Source organism: Cavia porcellus, unplaced genomic scaffold, assembly GCF_034190915.1.
Source record: "Cavia porcellus strain 051 isolate PalLab524CR breed Dunkin Hartley unplaced genomic scaffold, mCavPor4.1 scaffold_1, whole genome shotgun sequence".
NCBI classification, from domain to species: domain Eukaryota; kingdom Metazoa; phylum Chordata; class Mammalia; order Rodentia; family Caviidae; genus Cavia; species Cavia porcellus.
The window spans coordinates 69626440-69647078 of NW_026947484.1; the positions used below are offsets into that span (position 1 = coordinate 69626440).

Consider the following 20639-nt stretch of genomic DNA (forward strand, 5'->3'; position numbering starts at 1 on the left):
ATACTTTTAAGTCCATTAAATAGCAAGGAATGCATGCTGTGTTTTAGTAATTTAGAAATGCTTTTTACTCATTGGCTAGTGTCTACTTATTTACAACTTGTATCAAAATAAATGGTCTCGTTTTTCTCACAAAGGCAAAAACAGAACAGACTGACACTGGTAGATTGGTTTTATTATGTAAAATTACCAAATGATGAAACTGATATTTAAATTATAGCATATATTTTAGTTAACTCTAAAATCAGTTTTTAACCTTCTATTAGTAGTTTTTTAAGTGTTCTTTACAAATTTGCACCACTTTTTCTTGTAGCTTTTTCAGTTAATATATTCTAACTCAGAAATGTGTTATCAACAATAGAAATGTCACTGGAGGAATTATTTTTGTATTTCTTAAGTTTAGTCTTAGCTACTAAGGTGTGTAAACATAAACTTGTTTTTTTCTTAAATTAGCTCTATACAAAAATGTTTTTTCCTTTTCACTAAGTGGTGATTGTGCTTGCATTTTTAAAAAGTTTCATTTTCTAAAGTGGTGCAGATTTAGGGTATGTTAATCAAATGAGTAAGGTCATATATATTTTATATATATTTTATATATACTTTATATATAAAAAATAGAGAAGCCGTAAAAGTCACAATATGAGATTGTGAAGTGTACTGTTTATCGAATTCTCCTTCTAAAAGCTGCCGTGAAGGCTGAATTGGAAGCTTCATGTCTGCATGAAATTTCCCATATTTTTAATTTGTAAGATGGACTTACTTTTTCTTGGATATTAAAGTCTGCCAATTGCTATGAAATAAGTCTGCCAGTTATTTGGTTGTTTCCATCTAGGATAGTGATAACACATGTGGGAATTTTAGTTTATTGAGCACATATACCCAGGAACCCCTGATTAGCCTATTTTTGTATTCTTGCAAGGTCAGTAGGTAATAAAGTCAATAATGAGAATTTGACCTGGTTTCCAGGCTTTTTTCTAGTTGTGTTCACTTTGTTTCATTCAAGTTCAGTGTAATGAAGTTGGAATCCAGCAAAGTAAAAGATGAGCCTTGATCTTTAATTTTGTTAAATAATAGAACTATAAAGGCAAACAGTAGAAGTTGTTCCAGAACCAAGCCAGGCACCTAGACCTCTGTGTTCCTGAGCTACCTGTGAGCAGAGGCCTTGGACAGAGGCCTTACTCCGGAGCCTCTGCCAGCCTGCTGGGTGTGGGTATGTGAGGACACCTCCTGCTGTTTGGTGTTCTCCCCTCCCCTTCCCTAAGCCTGCAGGAGCTATCACCGGACTCCTCCCCCAGTGGAGAGAAGAGGCCCTTCTGTGACGGTTGCCTAACTGTATACGTTTACCTAGGGAAAAGCAGAAGAGGGAGCTGGTGCTTTCTCAGGTTTAGCCTCTTGCCTGCCTCACTTCAGCAAGTGCTTAAAGCCGTGGTGGTTGTATTTTGGCTTTGTGTTTTAACCCGCCATTCTAGTACCTGCCAGCTCTGCATTGTGGCCCTGTTCCATTTTCTTTTCCTAATGCAAGCCCTGTTGAACCCTGATCAGTGGAATTAAAGTGCCTTCTTTAGGACAGGAGTTTGGGTGGAGTGGTTTAACATGTGCTTGCAGTGCTGTGCATGGCACAATGCCAGGAGACCAGTTTTCCCAAGCTGGGCATGTCAGGAGGCAGGGAGGTGGTCCACAAGGACAGTGAGCAGTGGTCGTCAGGTTCTCCCCACTGACCATCTCCAGATTCAGTGCCGCAGCTCCCTCCCCCGTCCCTAGCACACATGTGAGCCCAGCCTCCAGGAGCCCTCGCCTTGCTCACACAGCTGGACAGTGTCCTGCCCTGGGCCCTTCCAGCCTCGGCCACCCTGCACCCCAAGCCAGCCAGGGTGGTCTATGATGGGAACCAGGACTTGGCTTTGCATTGTTAGGTAAGGCTTTTCTTTCCTCACTTGTGAGGGGCCAGACAGCCTCAGAGAAAGCTTTTTTTGTGAAATAGCAAAGTCCTCGTTGCTGACCACACTGTTTTTGTTTTGAGGAGTTCTTGCTTCAGCAGCCACAGGGCGGCCAGGTTACTTTCATTCTATTCCATTCCATTTTCCTCCTACTTGGAAGAGGATCACAATCCAGATGTAGTGCTGCTGTAAGTGTTTCATCCAGCCGCAGCTACCACACGCATATGTAAGTGGTGCTCCCTAGCTCTGTGTTACCCAGTATGGTTGTGGCACTCAAGGTTTAGAAGTCTGCTCTGTGTTAGCCTAAGGTACTGTGAAACAACGCATTTCTTACAACTTCTCTGTGGTTAAGCAGTTGATGACTGTACTACTGGTGTTTCTAATCCTATTTCTGCCTGCCTATTATCATTAACAAGAAGGAAGCGGGGACTCAGTTTTCTTGTGTACCAGTTGTGCAAGACTGTGATTGGATCCTAGGCTGTCATACCCCTGACAGGGTCTCGATACTTACTCCAGGCTGGCCTTGAACTTGCTACATAGCCTAAGCTGGTCTCCAATTTATAGTAATCTTTCTGCCTTGGCCTCCCAAGTGCTGGGATTACAAGCATGCCCTACCATGCCCAGTTTAACTATTTAAATGTCTCCATAAATATTAAAATATCTTAAATATCTGAAAACTATAGATTTTGAGACAGGTTCCCACTAAGTTGCCTAGGATAGCCGTGAATGTGTGGTCCTCCTACCTCAGGTTCCTGAGCAACTTGGGTTAGAGGCATGTGTCACTATGTTCAGCCTCAGAGACAGCATTTTTTTTTTTTGTCCTGTTCGTTTTTATCGGTACCAGGAATCGAACTCATGACTGCCCGCTTGCAAGGCAGGCGCTTATGCCGCTGAGCTAAATCCCCAGCCCCCAGGGACAGCATTTTAAATAACTAATACAGTTACTGAAATTGTGACATTAACATTAGTATAATGTAAGAGATGGCCCTCATTTGGAGTTTACCAATATTTGCACGCACTTTTATATCCCATGCATCTAAGCTATCTTTTTTTCTCAGAGTTTCTTTGGGTTTTATTTGGATCAGCACATTTTACTTATACATTTTCTATTTTCTCTTCTGTAAAGGCCATGTTAGCTTTCTGCAATGATGTTGTGCCTTTACCCAGTAAACTAAAATGAAGTACAACTTAAAAAGTGATAAAATATGGCCGGCACCCAAAAGAAAAAAAAAACTAATATCCAGAAGAGAAAGCAACCAAGCAGGTCCTGGTTTCAAGTTTCCCAGAGTAAACAGGAAAGCAGTGGCATGAAAAAGCAGTTTTCAGATATGCTACATGAAGATTCTAAATACTTGTTCTGTTCAAAGTAATGCAGCCAATTTCTGGTAACCCCACAGAAGTCACACCAGTTCTCTGTTGGTGGTAGAGGGGACAGTTGTGAACCAAAAGGTAAGTTGTGAATGCATGAGGGAATGATAAGTATCCTAAGTGCAGATGGACAGAAAACAATTTTGTGTATAGTTAATTGAAAGTAATATATTTCAAAATAAAACTTGGATTTAGAATCAAGATTCGAGTACTTAGTGAAATAAATTTGCTCTTAAAATTGAAAATGAAACTAGATGAAAAGAAATGACTGTTATACATCAATGTATAGTTTTAAGTATTTTTCCTTTAAAGTTTAAGAACCTACAGAATTTCATGATAAGAAAGGGAATACTTGAAAAAGTATATGTATAGAAAGAGTATGCCCCAAAAATGTATGTATCAGGAAAATTTACTTAGTGCAAATATTTTAATTTTAAATTTATTGGGGCATCACAAGATTAATGTAAGCTACCTTTGGCCTCTACAATTACAGGAGGAACTCTCAGTGGTGGCCGTGAGCTTGCAGAATTTCCTGGCACGGTAAACTGCTGAAGTGTGCATTTCTTTTTTTGGTGAATTCTCTATACATCATGTCTAAAACACACCAACATTACACACTTGAAAAAATACCAATGATACTTTACACATTTAGGCAGTGGTAACTTACACCAGGCCATAAAAATAAAAAGCAGAATCATCTTTTTTCTGCAGAATACTTAAAACTTGTGGCATTTAAAATTTGGGAGCAGAGTGAAAAATACTGATGAAGCATTGATCAGGATTCATGCCAGCTTACCAGTGGCCTACTCTAAGCATGTACTAATAAAAACTTGCTTTTAAATGGCCAGAATTTCTGAAACTTGTTTTCTTGAGAAGATGCTCTCTGGCTTTTGACTAGACCACTGAGATTCAGTTTGTGAAACAGAAGCTAAATTGATGTTAAGCCTGGAACTGTCTTAACGTTTGGACTCCCATCAGTTCTGCAAAATACCTACATCTATGCTGCCAGCTGCATACGCATTTAGAAGAACTTTGGATTAAAACAATTTGTGTTTGGATATTCTTAACCATGGAAACCAGGGACTGGGAATATACCTCAGTGGCACAGTGCCTGTCTGGCAAGTGTGAGGTTGTGAGTTTGATTGCCGTTACTAAAAAAAGTAACAGGTGCAGCAGTTGTCTCTTCTGGTCCAAACATTACATAATCTGCATGGCTGTGTCAGCCAGGTGCCGTGCGAGGTCCCCAGAGGGAGATGCACGCCTTAGGGAGTAGGAGCCGAGGTTGGACTGGGCTGCTGTTGGGCGCCTGGGGCCCAGTGGAAGCAGTCGGAAGCTTTGGCATGGAGCTGTTGTTTTAGCGCAGGAAAGGCCCCCATTCGCAGTTTTGTGTAGTCCACTAAAAGCTGGGACTGATGTATTGCCCACCTGCCCCCTGGCCATAAAATGGGTGTGCTAGGGTATGCCTGAGTCCTGCTTTTTCAGCCAGTTTGGTATCCACTGAATAGCTAAGCTACATTGTCATGTAATTGTATGCTTGACTTTAGACACCACTTGGCTATTTTTCTAATTTTTTCCCTTTTCCCACCTTTGGATTAGTATTCTCTTGGTTTCTTACACACCACTGGCTTACTGAAGTTCTGTATAGAAAGTGCTTTCTCTAGAGTTTATGCATGATCGACTTACTAGTCTACCTCCGTATATGGAATTCCTCATCTGTCTTGCTGTTACTTTTATGTATAAACCCCAGAATACATTAATATTTTTGCTTTAGGTTCTTTCAGAGCAGTAAGAAATTTAAGTCTTGTCATGTTGTAGTTGCTGGCATGCAGTGTTGAGACGCTTTCCAGACTTCTTTGGTAGCCCTGCCTAGGGAACAGCCTGCTTCTTCCTGAGCATGGCCCACAGTGGCTCTCTTGTGACCAGCAGAGTTCTGTGGCTAAGGCATCAAGGCGTTGCCACTTGTTTTCTCTTGAGTCTGTAGCACTGGGGGGGGGGGGGGAGTTGGAAGACACAGGGCAGGACAGCAAGAACTCTCCATAGAGGACCTCCTTTCTGTTTTTCCTATTCCTCTGCATTGGCAAAACTGCCCAGGTCCAGGAGCAAGTGTTAGGTGGCCCTGTGGTGGCTTCCACTGCCACCAACCTGAAGGGCAACTGTGTGGCTTCAGAATCGGGTAAAAATAAGAGTCAGGTCAGGGACAGCTGCTGCTATCCTGCTGGCCCCAGCCTGGCTGAATGGAGTGTGCTCCCACAGTCCCATTGGGTGCCCCTGGCAATCCCACTAGAGCAGCTGTCGTGGCTGTGAGGCTTCCATGCACCACTGTGCACATGACCACTGCTCTGTGTTCCCAGGTGTCCCCTCTCATCTGCAGGGCACACTTCCCCACCGGTGAAGTGAAACAGGCAATCTCAACACTGAGCCCAAACTGGCAGGCCAGGATGCACACACAGCCTGCCCTTCGTCTGTGAGCCGTGCTTCTCCCACCCAGATAGACTTCCTCCTGGCTCTGCCCTGATGCCTCCTGGGATGCCCTCATTTCCCTGGAGAGTGGACCTAGGAGCTGAGGAGCCACCCTGAGTGCCTGTGAGGACCATGAACACCAGCTTCCAGGAGCTGCTGACACTAAGCACACTCATGACCCTGTCCTGATCGGCAGACTGGCCCTCAGCCAGCTGGTCATGACACGCCCTAAGGACAGCCCCGTGGACCTTGGGCCTCTTCCAGTCATGTAAAGTGAATGACCCTGCAGGTCATTCTCCACTCTTCTTGAGCTTTCGTGTTACTGTAGTTACAGCCAGTATCTGCACTGCAGCTGCCAAAACACTAGCCTAAGCTGGCTGTGAATGAAGCCTCAGACTCAGAAAATGTTTGCACTCAAGTTTTAGAAGTTTGTTACAAAGCACTTATTTTCTTGTGTATACTCCTTTGTCTGGCACAGTACTTGAGCCTGAAGAATTATCTTTGTTTCCTGTCTCTGGGCAAATGTATGCTCTCCACTTGTTTGCCTGAAAAGGTCTAGGCTTTTTCGTTTCTTAGTACCGGGGATCAAATGTGTCTAAACTACTAGGCACTCTACTCCTGAGCTATGCTCTACCCTATGTGTACGCTTTCCTCAGTTACCCCATGTGGGGTTCTCAGCTTGCTGGTCTATGGTTTGATGTTATTTGTGGAGAACTCATTGTGTGTGTCATTGTCCCACAATCTTACAATCTCTGCCGTCCTGTCCATATGCCTGAGCTTCCTTCAGAAGTGAGTCTCAGCATTCCCAGCCCTCTGCCCCATGCATTAGTGGTTAGTCGTCAGCAGGAATTCTTTGTTCCTTCCCCAATACTAGTGCTATCAAATTTTGTGCTGTTCTCCAAATAAAGGTATTTTGCTTCCATTCCAACCGCAAAAATAAAAGGTCTTTGTCACCATCACAGGAGTGAGCAGGTTTACTGTCCCTCCCTCGGAGGCAGAGGGGTTTGGCTTCTGCTCCCCCAAAAGCAGCATTTGTGTCCAGGGTATTTGCTGACCCTGTCAATGGTGAAGGCTTTTTTTTTTTTTTTTTTTTGCATGTAGCAGAGGAAGCTCCAGGAAAACTGGACCATCCTCTGGTTTGCCTGTCCGCCTGACAGCAGCTGTTGTGGGTATCTGTGCCTCCTAGATGGTTCTAGTTTCCTGTTGTGCTCCTGCTGTCTCTGGTGAACACCTGATGGAAAGGCATGAAAAATGTTTATGAACGAGTCCGTAACTTGAGCTCCCAGTTACTATACACTGAGACACTATCCCGCATGGCCGAATGAAAAAGCTGTGTGTGTTCTTAGTGTAAGAGGCTGTCACCACTTCTGCTGCTGTGCCAAATGTGGAACTTTGTGTATCCCATCCCTCCTGGGAGGTGCTTGCCCCTCTCTAGAATTCCGTTTACTTTCAGTGTCAATTCTGATAGACTTAAAAATTAAGGTTGTGCAATTACAAAGAAGCAACAGAAGACTAGGAGGGACAACTGTTGTTGCCAAAGCAGCTGCTGCTTCTGGAAAAGTCTCTGGGCTGCCTGGAGACATCTTCCGCCAGGCTAAAACAAAGCCGAAGAACAGTCTGTCAGAAAGAGGCAGAATTTATCTACTGGGCCTAGTTTGCCCGAGGGAAAAGAACTCTGAGCTTCAAAACTGTGCCATTTGCTCAGAGCTGCTGGTGGCTAATGATCTGTGTGGCATTTCATGGAAGACTGGATGTGTCAATTAGAAAACTTCTGAGATTTACCCTGCTTCCAAGGTAGGAAATTTGCCTGCCGCAGTACCATGAGTGAACACTGAAGACTTATGTCAACGACCAATGACAGTTTTTTGCACAGTAACAATAATAGTGGCCAAGTATTAGATCCGCACCAAGAGCTCCTTCAGGGCCAATCTCAAGAGTGCCTCAGAAAGTACCACAGAGGATGCCTGCACATGCCTTTGGGTTGCATTCCAGGAGAGGAATGCCAGGCTTTGGAAATCTTAATCATTTAATAATGAGCTCTGGTAATCTTATGAGCATGCAAGTAAACATGTTCAACTTCCTCCAGTGGAAGAATTTATTCTGTACCAGACTGTAAACAAGCTGTCCTACACTCAACAAGATGCTACCTCTGCCTCCCAGGTCTTCACTGTGTAAATAAATGATTTGAGGACATGGAATAAAGGCAGGCAGTGCCGCTGCTTGCAACAGAAATTCAAGAAAGACTCCTGGAAAACTGTCTCCCAATGTAAGATGAGATCCGTAACTGTAGGTGTTCAACTCTGCAGAAGAAACCTGTAACTCCCACAAGACACTAATGTAACACGGGGGCCCAATGTGTCCCTTCCTTGTTCCCCAGTTTCCCTCTGTAAGCAGTACTCGTAACTGCAGCCTCCCAGGAAGGTTCTGTGCAGTTCATTCCCACTCAAGACTGGAAACCTCCCAATCCCTGGGTGTGGTGGGCAGAAAAGCCTTGCCTCTTGTGTGCAACAGTTTCACCACGTGTCTCCCGAAGTCCAAGTGTCAGAGGCTTTGTCCCCAGTCTGTGGTGCTACTGGGAGACAGCAGAGCCTTCAGGAGGTGGGGCCTTCAAAACAGTTACATCACTGGGAGCATGACCTGAAAGGGGATGTTAGGAGCACAACCTGCAAGTTGATACTAGGCATGACCTTGAAAAGGATATTGGGGCCCCTCTGCCCTGCATGCTTCCCAACTACTGTGCACACAAGAAGGTGAAAAGGGCTACTCCATTACATGTTCCTGCTATGATGCGCTGTGTCACCACAAGGTCATCTAACCAAGGACTGAAACCACTGCTTTCCTCCTGCCAGTTACTACTCTCGGGTGTTTGTCCCACAGTGACGGAAAGCTGACACATCTCAGAGCAGTGGGAACTGACCAGCCACAGTCTGAATACTGCCCAAATCCCACCTGCTTTTTTATTTTTCCTTTGGATTTCAGGGAGCCATGGGGTAGGGATTTTTGTTTATTGGTGTATGCTGAGGGTTAACAATTTTGGCTCACAGAAGAATATGCCCAAAATACTTATTCAAAGAATGACTTATGGGTGAATGTAAAGACTATGAAAGCATACAATTGAACCTGTGGCATGCATACCTGGATGAAGGAATGAGGGTGCACAGGAAACACGGGAGGACAGTGCCTGTCAAACACCCAAGTGGACATGGTACACATAGTGGGCAGCAAACACTATTGGCCTAGTACTTAATACATGAGAGACTGGTCTTGATACTTAATGTGTCAATGAGAAGAAAAGCAAAGAGCCTTACAAACGAGCTTGCTTTCCAGAGAGTAAAGCAGTGATAATAAATGACTTATCTAAAACTATGAGGAAAAATAAACAATGGGAATAGTAAGGAAACTGGGTGGGGTGGTGCATGCTTACTCTCAGCACCCGGGAGGAGCCCAGCCGGAGCCCTGATGATGTGACCGAGACCCCGTCTGTAACACACACACACACACACATACAGGAATGTGAGTTGTAACTCAAAGAGTTTGACTCACTGAGCAGTTGACCCAGATTTGATGTTCAGAGGAGGTTCATTTGTTTAAATGGTAATATCTGCCTGAAAGTTTTTAAGATTGAGTCAGATTATGTACAGTCTGGCAAGTAATTGCCAAACGCTTTTTTAAATTTTTTGAGAGTCTCATCACTAAGTCACATTATTTCGTATGTCTTTTTGAGGCAGGGTTTTGCTATATAATTCAGCCCAGGCTGGCCTCAAATCGTATTGACCTTCCTGCCTCAGCCTTCCAAGTGCTGGGATTATGGATGTGCACCACCATGCCCAGCTCAATTCTTCCCATTTATCTCCAGTGGTTACAATTACAGTGCGTATCTTTAACCTTCACAATCTGCATGTTATTTTTGATTGAGACAGGGTCTGACTAGTTCAGGCTTGTCTGGAACTCTTGGCTGTCCTGCCTTGGCCTCCTGAGTGCTGTCACTTGAAGTTAACATGGTACCAGGTAAACAAAGGCCAAGAAGGGAGCCTTTCTTCTCAGGGTCTTCTATGAAGGTGCACCCCTCCTCACACACACCCTGTTCTGCTTATCTGTAAACTGTACAGACTAAGGTCTCCCAGCAGTTCAGGGTGTGGCATGGCAGTGCACCTCTACAATCCCAGCAATCGAGAGGCTGGGCAGGACTGGGAGCTCACGGCCAGCCTGGGCTCCACTGTGAGTTTGAGACCAGCCTAAGCTACATGGTGAGTCCAAGGCCAACTGCACTCCATAGATCTTCTTTCAGAAAACCAAGACTGAAGATAGTGATAGGGTTTTTGGCACGATAAAGGGAGAATATAAAAAATAGCCTTTATTCTAAGAATGTGGAGAGAACTCCATGACTGCCAGGGCCTGGCTTTCTCTGCTGGAAATGTGGGGTATGGGACATAAAGTTTCTGGCTGGGGTGGTGCTTAGGATGGCATTGCTGATGCTCGAGCAGCTGATGGGGACTTTTTTTTTTTGTACCAGTGGTAAGTTGTCACAGAGAAAGGGGAAGTGACCTCAAGGTAAACATCCCTTGGTCCCGCCTCCCACTGCCATAATATTGTATCTAGGGCAAAATCCTTTCATATAGAACAGTTCTGAAAAAACAAAACTCCAGCAATTTAGTTGAGCCAAGTAGAGGGGTCAGGCAGTAAGTTTTGGGGCAGAGGTGGTGGTCAGAGTGTGGGGAGAAAACTCCCAACCTGCTAAATATCTGAAATGCCAAGTACATCTTCTCTAAACAGGAATAATCTTCTCTAAACAGGAGCACCAAAGATTAAGAGTAGAAAGAATGCAGTGAGACAAAAACCACTAAGAGGAAGAGAAGGGAGCCAGAGTGGGCTGTCCACTGACTTTGCTTCTCAAGGGTGTTTTACTGAGTAAAGCCACTGGGTGAAGAGGTTTCAAAGTGGGACAGAACTGGAGTTAGCTAATAGGATTATAAGTATAACTGTTAGGTAGTATTGATCCAATGGGAAGCCATAAAATGGATGAGGGGTGGGACAAAACTATGGTTAACCAGTAAGATTACAACAGTATAGTCAGGGAATACTGATTAAACAGGGGACAGACAAGGACTTTGGTCCTCCACCTCAAGGTGATGGATGCCTATTTGGAGTGTCACTCACTGCTGTTAATCCCTCAGGGAAGTACCTCCGGTGAAGCCTGGCCTTCGGGGACCGTGTCTCCAGCCACAGTTGTCCTCGGCACTGATCCCTCCAGGGCATAGCCCTGTCCAATTGCCTACAATATTTCTAAATAACTTAAGCTATCTATAATAAAACCTAGAAGTCCTTAAATAAGACTCTTCCAAAACCTTAAACTTTAAAACAAAGACCAATGTTTTAAACCACTTCTAAGTTCAGAATTTGTTCAACAGACACCATAAAGAGTAAAAAGCCGATTAGTGCTCCAGAAATGGTTTAGAAATACGTAAAAATGTCTCCAAAACTCATGGAGATGCACATTATATTGTGTTTAAGGTACATTATAAATATACCCAGTTTATTTAAGCCGATTAGAGCTCAGTAAAGCTGTTTTTTAAAGAAAATCTGCAAAACTAAAACATCATTTAGAAAAAATATATATATGGAAGTTATAAGAGCAAGTAAAGCATCAATAGCTGGAAAAATGACTGCAGTGAAGGGCAGGGCAGGCAGTTCTAATGTGGAAGAGCCAGGATTCAGCCGTGCTGCGGTCTGGTGCCAGGAACACTTCAAGTCTGAAAGTGGGTGTCATTGTTGTCCTACTGTCATTCAACTACATGCACGCAGTACACAGACTTTTACACATAGTACATCTCGCAACTGAGGAAAAAAAGAGGGTCTGTGATTTGGAGCATACACAATGAACCATTACCTAACTGATGGAATTGTTTGGGGGGCAGGGCTCCCTTAAAACCTTTCAAACAAAACATCTGACAAACCAGGTGAAACTCGTTCATCTCTCATGCCAGTTTGGAAATCGCAAACCCTTTATCTGTTTAAGATATAGATTACCAGTATCCAACAGGCGACTAGAGACCAAATATAAAAATTACTTGACCATGCTTGAAGATGCATGTCAGTAATCCAGCACTCTGGTGTAGGGGGCCAACCTACAAACTTATACCTGACCAAGGGGCGACCAAGACCAAACAGACACAGAATTAGGTGAAAACGTGTCGGGGGGGGGGGACCGGTTCTCATCTCCCCTCAACAAAGAGCTCCAAGACTGGCTCATCTTGGCTTTATTCACTCAGACATAGACACAAGCAGAGTAAGACAGGATTCACTGTCTCCCACCATCTATGTACATATCCACAGCACATCAGCACCCACTCAGTGCTCACAGAAAAGGCCAGTTAGGCCTTAAGTTTCCTATCTGGTCTCCCACTCTGGGAAGCTGAGGCAGAAGGATCCCCAGTTCAAGCTCAACCTGGGCAACTTAGTGAGACCCTGCCTACAAAGTATACAAAATTCAATTTTAAAAAATATAGCATAGTATGAAGGCCCCAGTACTGAAACGGGATAAAAGAAGGAATGAAAAACCGGAAAGGAGGGATGCTGGGACACAGAGAAAAGGAACACTATTGTTTGTTAACTAATCCCAAAGCCAGGCGTAGTGGCTCACACCTGTAATACCAGCACTCAGGAGGCTGAGGCAGGAGGATTGCTGTGAGTCTGAGGTCTGGGCTACAGAGTCAGCTCAAGGCCAGCCTGAACTGCATAGTGAGACCCTGTCTCAACACACACAACTGCCTTGAGGTGGAGGTGAAGGAGTAATGAAGGTTTAGGCAGCTCAACCGTACTTATCAGTTAGAATATAACTAGCTTTCTTACACTTTTTTCTCTCCCAGATTATAAACTTCGACAGCTTTATTTTCTTCATTCCACATTTACTTGGTAACCGTCTTTACCAAAATAGTAAAATATAAGCTAAGGCGAGTTCCCTGCTGTTCCTGTCATCCTTCTCCGTTCTCCGACAGCACTAATCTTACTGCCCAGAGGCTGTGCATCTCAGCATGCATCCTGCAGGCTTCCCATACTATATAAGGGTTTCAGTTGAGTTTTCAGTTGGAAAAGCAAGCTATACTCCGGTCCCTCACACGGCTGTATTGGATAAGCTGCCCACCCTGTCTGCAACTTCAAGTTAATTTTTTTTTTCAACTTCGAAGTTTTAATCACGAAGTTCCAGGAATGTGGAACTTTGCAGATTCTACAGATTACGCCAGACTTAAATTTTTGTTCCTTTGCCTGTTAACTTTTGCTATTTCCATCGACACTGACGACCTTTCAGCAGTTTTGAATAACGTGACATAAATCGCTTAGCTCCGCGCACGGAAAACCTGTCTCCTCTGTCCCCGCAGTCACGGCCACGCGAAAGGGAACGGCACCACACGCCGCGAAAGGGTTACATTTCCCATAGGAGGTCGGCGACGACGGCCCCCCTCCACGGCCGGGCCGAGCACTGCCGCCGCCGCCGCCGCACGTCCACCCCGCCGGCTCTTTCACCCGCCCGCAACCGCCACCTTCCCGCCTTCCCCCGCGACGCTCACTTCCGGCCGCGAGGGAGCTCGGGAGCGCGCCCGGCGGGCCCACCAACCAGCGACGGCGCCAGGCCGGCGCGAGCGCGCGAGCGCAGCCTTGTGCGCAGGTTCGAATCTCCGCCGCTTCCCTAACGCCCGGCCGCGCCTCCTGAGGCAGCGCACGCGGGTCCCGTCAGGCAGGGAGGCCGCGCGCTTCTACGCGGCCCGCCCGCCAGCCGCCGCCAGCTTCAGCCAGGCCTGTCTCACCCTCCCGCGCGCTTTGCGCCCCGCCCCGCCCCGCCCCGGGCCATGGCCAAGCGGCGAGCGGCCGAGCCGCTGACATTCCACGTGCCTTGGAAGCGGCTCCCGGCCCGCGGCTTCGCGGAGGCGCCGCCGCTCTGGACCCCGCCGTCGGGCGCCCCGCAGCCGCCGCCGTCCCGGAAGCGCAGACTGGACGCGGGGGCCATGGCGGAGCCGGCGGCCTCGCCGAGCAAGCGCCGCGGCAGCGGGGACAGCGGCGTCCCGGAGGAGCCGGAGGGCCGCGGCGGGAACACCAGCGAGCCGCCGGGCCGACCCCGAGGGCCGGGGGAGGAGTCGCGGGACGACCGGCCCCCGGGGGGCGGTGGCGACGTCGGGGCGGGGCGCGCCGGGCCCCGTAGGGAAGAGTGGGGGGCTGCGCCGCGCCAGGTAGGGCCCGGCGGGGAGCGGCCCTTCCGAGAGCCTGGGGTCACCTCGGTGTAGTTCGGAACCTCGGGTGGACGGGGCGGGGGAGCCACGTCTGGGGGAAGCGGTGTGGAGCCGGGGTCTAAGGTTTTAACCCGGGGGCGGGAGGGAGGCGTGCGGCCCGGGCAGAGAGGACCAAGGCGTCTTCGGAAAGCGCCTCTTGAGCCAAGGATGTTAAGCGCCATCCTGTGATAGACGTCAGTTGATGAAAATATGGGGCTGGGGATTTAGCTCAGCGGCATGAGTACCTGCCTTGCAAGCAGGCAGCCGTGAGTTCGATCCCTGGTACCGATAAAAAGGAAAAAGACCAAAAAAAAAAAAATAGGCCCAGAGGTAAAGAGCTGTACGGGTCCCTGGGGAGCTCCAGCTCTGCACCCTTGCGTCCCACAATCCTGAGAACGTGAGTTCTGCCGGGCCCCATGGAGCTCACGAGAAGCCAGACCTGGCGTGGGCTGTGATGTTAGCACTGGAGAGAGGCTGAGGCCAACCTGGGCCACACTGCGAGATTCCGGCTGTAAAGAATGATTTGAGAATCAGAGTAAAATACATTAACTTTATGTGTTGCTTTTACTTTTTTGGAATGACTACAGGAAAAATTTAAATTAGTGTTTGTCTCATTAGGTGATGACAGCTTTGAACTAGATTTAGGAATTCAAGTCTTTTTTTTTTCTTCCAGTTTGGTAGTGACTTCCCACACGGGCTGAAAGAACCAAGTGCAGGGTCCTGCTTCCACCCAACATTTTCTGTTGTCTTTAAGTCACCTCTGACAGTTTACCAACTATAGTACCTTGAAAAAAGTCCTTCAGCCGTACTTGCTAATGCCAAGCATCTAATAATGAGAATTTTAGAGTTGGGAAAGTTTTTTTCACTTTGATTTTAAGAAATTATCTTAATCACAGTGATGACCATTTCTGGATGAAAATGTGATATTTCTACTCTCAATTTCTCTTGATATTTGGGAAACAGCCTCATTTCTTTGAGTTGTTCTGAAGTATTCAAAATCTGATAATCATCTAGACCTACTGGCTACAGACACTGGTGCTGTGGTATGAAATCTCCCTCAATGAGATTTCTTGGCATTCCGTCCCTATGTAGGCTTGTTTTTCCTCCCAGAATATGCTGTGTACCCCATGTGACAGAACTGGTAAGAAGGAAATATAAAGTAACAGGCCAAGAAGTTAGTTTTCAAATTAACTGACAGAAGCTGTTGACTTAGAATGTACTAGAAACAGCTTCCTTGCATCAGACTGGATGCCATCAGTGTACTCAAGCACGCATCAGGGAAAAGCAGTTGCTTCGTTCTAGGTGTGCCTTTTCCACACTGTTCTCTTGACACCCATATTCCTCCTTTTTGTGAGGTCTGCTCCTGCAGTCCCTTTCGTTAAAAGGGAAGAACATTCTCTCGCCAGCCGCCTTTCCTTCCTGCTTCCAAAGAGGATTTTGTTTTAAGGGTTTTATAGTTAATTAGCAGGGGAAAACAATGTAACAAAAATAAGATAAAAGCCTTTTCTGCTCGCTATAGAGAATGCTGATTGCTGCCGAACCCGCGCTCCTTTCCAAACCGCTTAAGAAGTAACTACCACAAACGCTTCTGTTCTGCCTTGAGTGTGCAGCCTCAGATGAGTGGTGATGGGTGCGGTCCATTCCTCTGCCCGTGTTAACTCTTGCTGTTTGTTAGGTGTTTTAACAGAAAGCAAACCAATGTTTTACTAAGGAAAGAGCAGTAGTACATTTTCAATCTGGAGATGCACTGTTAGCAACAGTGCTCAGTTACTGTGCTAACCCTTAATTCTCCTAGAGATTCTGCTCCACTCAGAGCGAGGTCACAAGGGGAGTTGGTGAGTGGTGACATTATCACCCAAACCTGGACTGTCTGGAACAGAGATGATGATGTGCCACTCTTATGTAACAGCATGCAAAAACTTTCTTTTGGGCTGTGTGTGTGAGATAATTTTAATAGGTTTTCCAGAGGACAAAGAACTAGAACATTGTTTTAACTGTTTTTGTGTCAAAGTGAAATTTTATCTTTATCCAGTTGTAAGAAATTCCCTGAAGACTGGATTCATTTTTACCGAGTTAGTAAGACACGGAATGGCTTCCTAACAGATGTTTGCAGCCCTGTGCTTTCCAGTACAGTAACCAGTAGAGGTGGGGTAGAGTACTGAGATGTCACCAGTGGGAAAGTATTAACCACATGTTGAAAAAATGTTTTGTATCTGATAGGTCAAATCAGATATTTTGGTTAATTTTGCCTGTTTTTACAATTTTTACTGTGGTTACCAAGAAAAAATTTTAAATTATATATCTGGTTCCTATTTCTGTCAGAGCCTCTTTAGCAAGTATTTAAAGAACAGAGCCACTAAAGTTGGTATACCGCCCCCCCCCCCACTGCTAAATTTGACTGGCTTTTAAAAAAAAAAAAAAAAAAGAACAGACTATAGGGGCTGGGGATTTAGCTCAGCGGCATAAGTGCCTGCCTTGCAAGCAGGCAGTTGTGAATTCGATCCCCGGTACCGGTGAAAACGAAAAAGACAAAAAAGAACAGAGTGTAGTGGGATACACATGGATATGCTCTGGGAAGGACATTAATGTTCGTAATTATCTTGTAGGCCTGAGTGTAACTTCAGTGCTGTGTATTTTGCAGAAGTAGATGCTTGGAATTCTGTGCCAGTATTTTTCTTTTCAGTTTTTATGTACTTATAACATGTTTGTGATACACAATGATTACAATCCTTGTGGAGAGTTGGTTCATGTACATAGTGCAACTTAATTCTTTTTCACCCCTTCTCTCCTCTTCCGCCCCTTTCAGCTCAGTCCTCTTCCCTTTTGCAAAAGATCTATCTCCCTAAGTGGGCCAGTTTTTTCCCCTGTGATCTGTCTTGTTTTGCACTTCATTTACATGTAGTAAGTTTCTCACATAAGAGAAACCATGCAATAGTCAGCTTTGTATATCTGATTAACTGTGGTCTCAAGGTGCCTCCATTTCCCTACAGATGGCTCAAGTTTGTCCTCCTCTGTGGCAGGGTAGTGTGTAAATTTTTATCATCATTACTTGACATAATTTAGTGGTCATTTACAGTAAGCTGCTGACTTTTTAAGGCACCAGCATTTAGACTGAGAAACTTTGATGCATTTATTTAAGTTAGTATGGAGGTCTGTCATTAGTATTTTCCTGCTCTTCATTGTATTTGTATCTTAATATTTTAGAGTAAAGTTGGTTGAAATATTCTGACTTGTGTAAAGTCAACCTCTTAAAATATCAAGGCCAAAAAAATTTATAAATGGAGGTATGTGTGTGTGTATGCATGTAAGTTTTTTGATTTTTGGTGGGGTTTTTTTGGTGTTAAGGATCGAACTCATGGCCTTGCACTTGCAAGGCAGGTGCTTGTGCTGCTGAGCTAAAAACCCGGCCCTTGTATGCATGTATTTTAAAAGTAGGTTTTTACTTTTCTTTATTAAAAGATAAAAACTTTTATGGTTGTTTTTATGTATTTTGTTTGGGTGAAAAATGATTGCAAACTGCACAGATACTAAAATGCACCTATTTAGTTGATGAAGTATTTTGATTTGGCAAAATAAATATGTCTGTTGAGAATACAGAAATGAAAGACTGCAAAGTCTACCTAAGTTCGCTTTTGAAGCAAGGAAATTTGTTTCCTAAAGGGAGAAAAACCTTTTTATGTCCCACTGACCTGTGGTTTTCCCTCTCTCTGCCTAAAGCACGATGAGGAATTCTGGCAATATAATACCTTCCAGTACTGGAGGAACCCTCTGCCCCCCATTGATCTGGCTGACATCGAAGACATCAGTGAGGACGGCCTGCTGGAGCCAACCCTGGAGGACAGGAGTGAAGGTGCAGAGATGGACATGGAGTCCTGAGGGCACCGCAGCAGGGGACACGCTGGGCTCCAGGAGACGGCGCTAAGTGGATTTGCATCTTCTGAAGGAAAGAGCTGTTTTCCAGACTTGGCCTGGTGTCCTTCCAAACTGAAAATTCAGGAAAGATCACCTTGAAGAGAAACCTGTGTACTGCTGAACTTTCCTGTAGGGATTTGCCCGTGATACAGTACAGTTGTAAGCAAAGTATTTTATGTGTGCATTTTTAAAGAAAAGAGTTCTGTATAGGTTCTAACTTTGAAGAAACTGGTGTTACAAAAGAACTCTAGCAGTTTTAGAAATAGATGAAAAATGCTCAAATCTTCCTCCTTTCTATACCAAAAAGTTTATTTGTGTTACATTAAATGAATATCATTTTATAATTGTTAAAAGAATACTTTGTAATACATCTTACTGACTTTTTAGTTGAACAAAAAGCAGACTTGAACATCTATGCAAACCTAAAATGTGGAGGGTTTTCTCTGAAAGCTAGTATTGTTTCAGAAGAGCTTTGTAAATGAAAAGTAGAATGTCCATTTGAGTGGCATGTTTTAACTAATGTACAGTGTTTGATGTTTGGTGAGCTTTACTGTGGGCAGTCTACAGTAGACAAAGCAGATTTTGGTTAGTGTGTATCCCTCCCCCTTTCCAAGACAAGAGGAAAGAAATTTATTGTATGACCAGTTTTTTTGGTTTTAAATTACTTTGAGGGCATGGATTTGATGGCTTATTACTTTAGACCTGTAGTTCTCCACACTGACTGCACTTTAGGGTCCCCGCTGGGCCCAGTTCTAGAGAGAGGCTTGATTATTCTGAGCGGGGCCCTTGATATGTCTCGTGTTTCCTCTGTGTCTTTACCGAGCAGACAGGTTGAGAATCGTAGACTAATGGTAGTTTTTCCTGTTTAAAGGAGATAACTAATATGAGTGGAAATAATGCCTGTTAATTAGCTTTGTTTTTATTTTGCTCCTTTGATAGCTTTGTTACAACTAAGTTATTTTGTTGCCATTACTATCTCATTGTTAAAAATAAAGTAGGCAGTTTGTGTTTGAGTGATATCCAGTATTATGACTATATTAACTTTTGTACTCTATCAAGAATGTTGGTTTTCTGTTTCAGTAACTTCTCCCTACTTATGTATTTGTTGTTGATGACATTACATCCAAAATTCAGAAAAGAGGATAACTGCCAATGAGAAAACTATATTGTGTATACCACAAGATTTAAGTGAGTTAAGATTAATAAGAGAACTGAAGGCAAATATTGTGGTACACATGGTTCAGAATCATATACTGCCACTTCTTAGCTATGTCACATTGAGCAAGTTATTTTCCTCTCGAGGCCTCAGATTTCTTACCTGTAAAATGAGAAATAATAAATAGTATCTACCTCAGAGACTATGTTTCATGTCAAGCAGTGTTCTAAGTACACACATTATCTTACTTAGGTTACAAGTAACCTTATCCTTTTTTTGACACGATTACTTTATTGATTCCTTACAATCAAATTCTGCCAGCTTGTGAGGTGGCTGCTTCCTGCTGTTGGCTTCTCGTACACCTTCCAGCCCAAGTCTTCCTTACAACCCACGCTGCTGAGCTCAGTCTCCCATCTTTATCCACGGACTGTAAGCTGGATACAGCTGCTGACAAAAGCAGCTCCTGCCATCAGGAGCCCGGTGTCAGGAAAGAAAGAAAGCTGAGTTGAAACAGAAATTGGTTTATCTCCAGCCTTGGAATCAGGCAGTCGTGAGTTCGATCCCTGGTACCGATAAAAACGAAAAAGACCAAAAAAAAAAAAAAAAAAAAAAAAAAGAAATTGGTTTATCTCAAGGCAGACAAAGGGAAGGGGAGCCGATAGATAGCTCCAGTAGATAGCTCCGCAACAGGGAAGAAACATTCAGAACCAAGCTACTCATAGTAACCTTATCTTAGGGAGTTCCCAAAGCAGCCAGTGCTTGCTCATGATGGGTGGGCAGCATGGCACGTGTTAGTCAGCAGGCAGTCCTATCAGTTGCTGGGAGGGCAATGCCAGTAATCTTTTACGAACATAGCAATGCATGACTATCGTCCTTTGCCCAAAGATGTGTATTCAAAAGGTTTGCTGTCATTGCATCACATAGGGAAGTGGTGGAGACTGTCTGGCTACTGGATGAAGGCAGAGTGCAGCCCTACGGGGGATTTCTGTGATCTGAGGTAGAAGTCTGTATGCACTGACTGGTGAGAGCTTAGGAAATAGATGGCAGAGGTGAGAGAAGTTTCAGAGCAATACATAGCATGAGCTCTGTCACAGTTTATGTCTGGTCCCAGGCCTCACGAGTTTGAATTGTGCATTTGTTATTCACTGTCTATTGCTTGGACTGATGGTGTCAGTGCTCCACCCACAAAGGGGTGGAGCCAGAATGCGATGTAATGGCAGGAAGAAGGTATGTCTTGCTCTTTGCTGGTTCCTGCTTGCTGTTTGCACCCACCGTGAACTGCGACCCAGCCATGCCCACCTGCCTTAGAGCCAACTGAGTGTGGACTGAAACCTCCAAAAACTGTAAGAAATAAACCTTTCCTTTACAACTTAGGCTTCAAGTATTTTGTCTCAGCAACGAGTAAAAAGTAACTAACACAAGCTCATTAAAACCATACACAAACTATATCCAAACAAAGTTAATTTGAAGAACAAACCAGCCTCCATACTGATTTTCTGTCAGTAGAAATGCTAATTAAAAAAAGGAAGAGGACTGAGTTTTGGATAG

General features: G+C 44.7%; 1 protein-coding gene across 1 annotated transcript; it reads left to right on the top strand.

Moving 5' to 3' along the window:
• The first annotated feature begins 13446 nt into the window (after nucleotides 1-13446).
• CUNH9orf40 (chromosome unknown C9orf40 homolog) lies at nucleotides 13447-19291 on the top strand. Its single transcript, XM_063249705.1, has 2 exons — nucleotides 13447-13984; nucleotides 17741-19291. Exons 1-2 carry the CDS (start codon nucleotides 13607-13609, stop codon nucleotides 17897-17899), a joined length of 537 nt encoding a protein of 178 aa, XP_063105775.1. The 5' UTR covers nucleotides 13447-13606; the 3' UTR covers nucleotides 17900-19291.
• Nucleotides 19292-20639: the final 1348 nt, after the last annotated feature.

Bases quoted from the DNA above. Each gene is read 5' to 3' on its own strand.
- CUNH9orf40 (XM_063249705.1), top strand. From the start codon at position 13,607: ATGGCCAAGCGGCGAGCGGCCGAGCCGCTGACATTCCACGTGCCTTGG. The intron at 13,985-17,740 runs GTAGGGCCCGGC...CTCTGCCTAAAG, and splicing joins GGGGGGCTGCGCCGCGCCAG to CACGATGAGGAATTCTGGCA.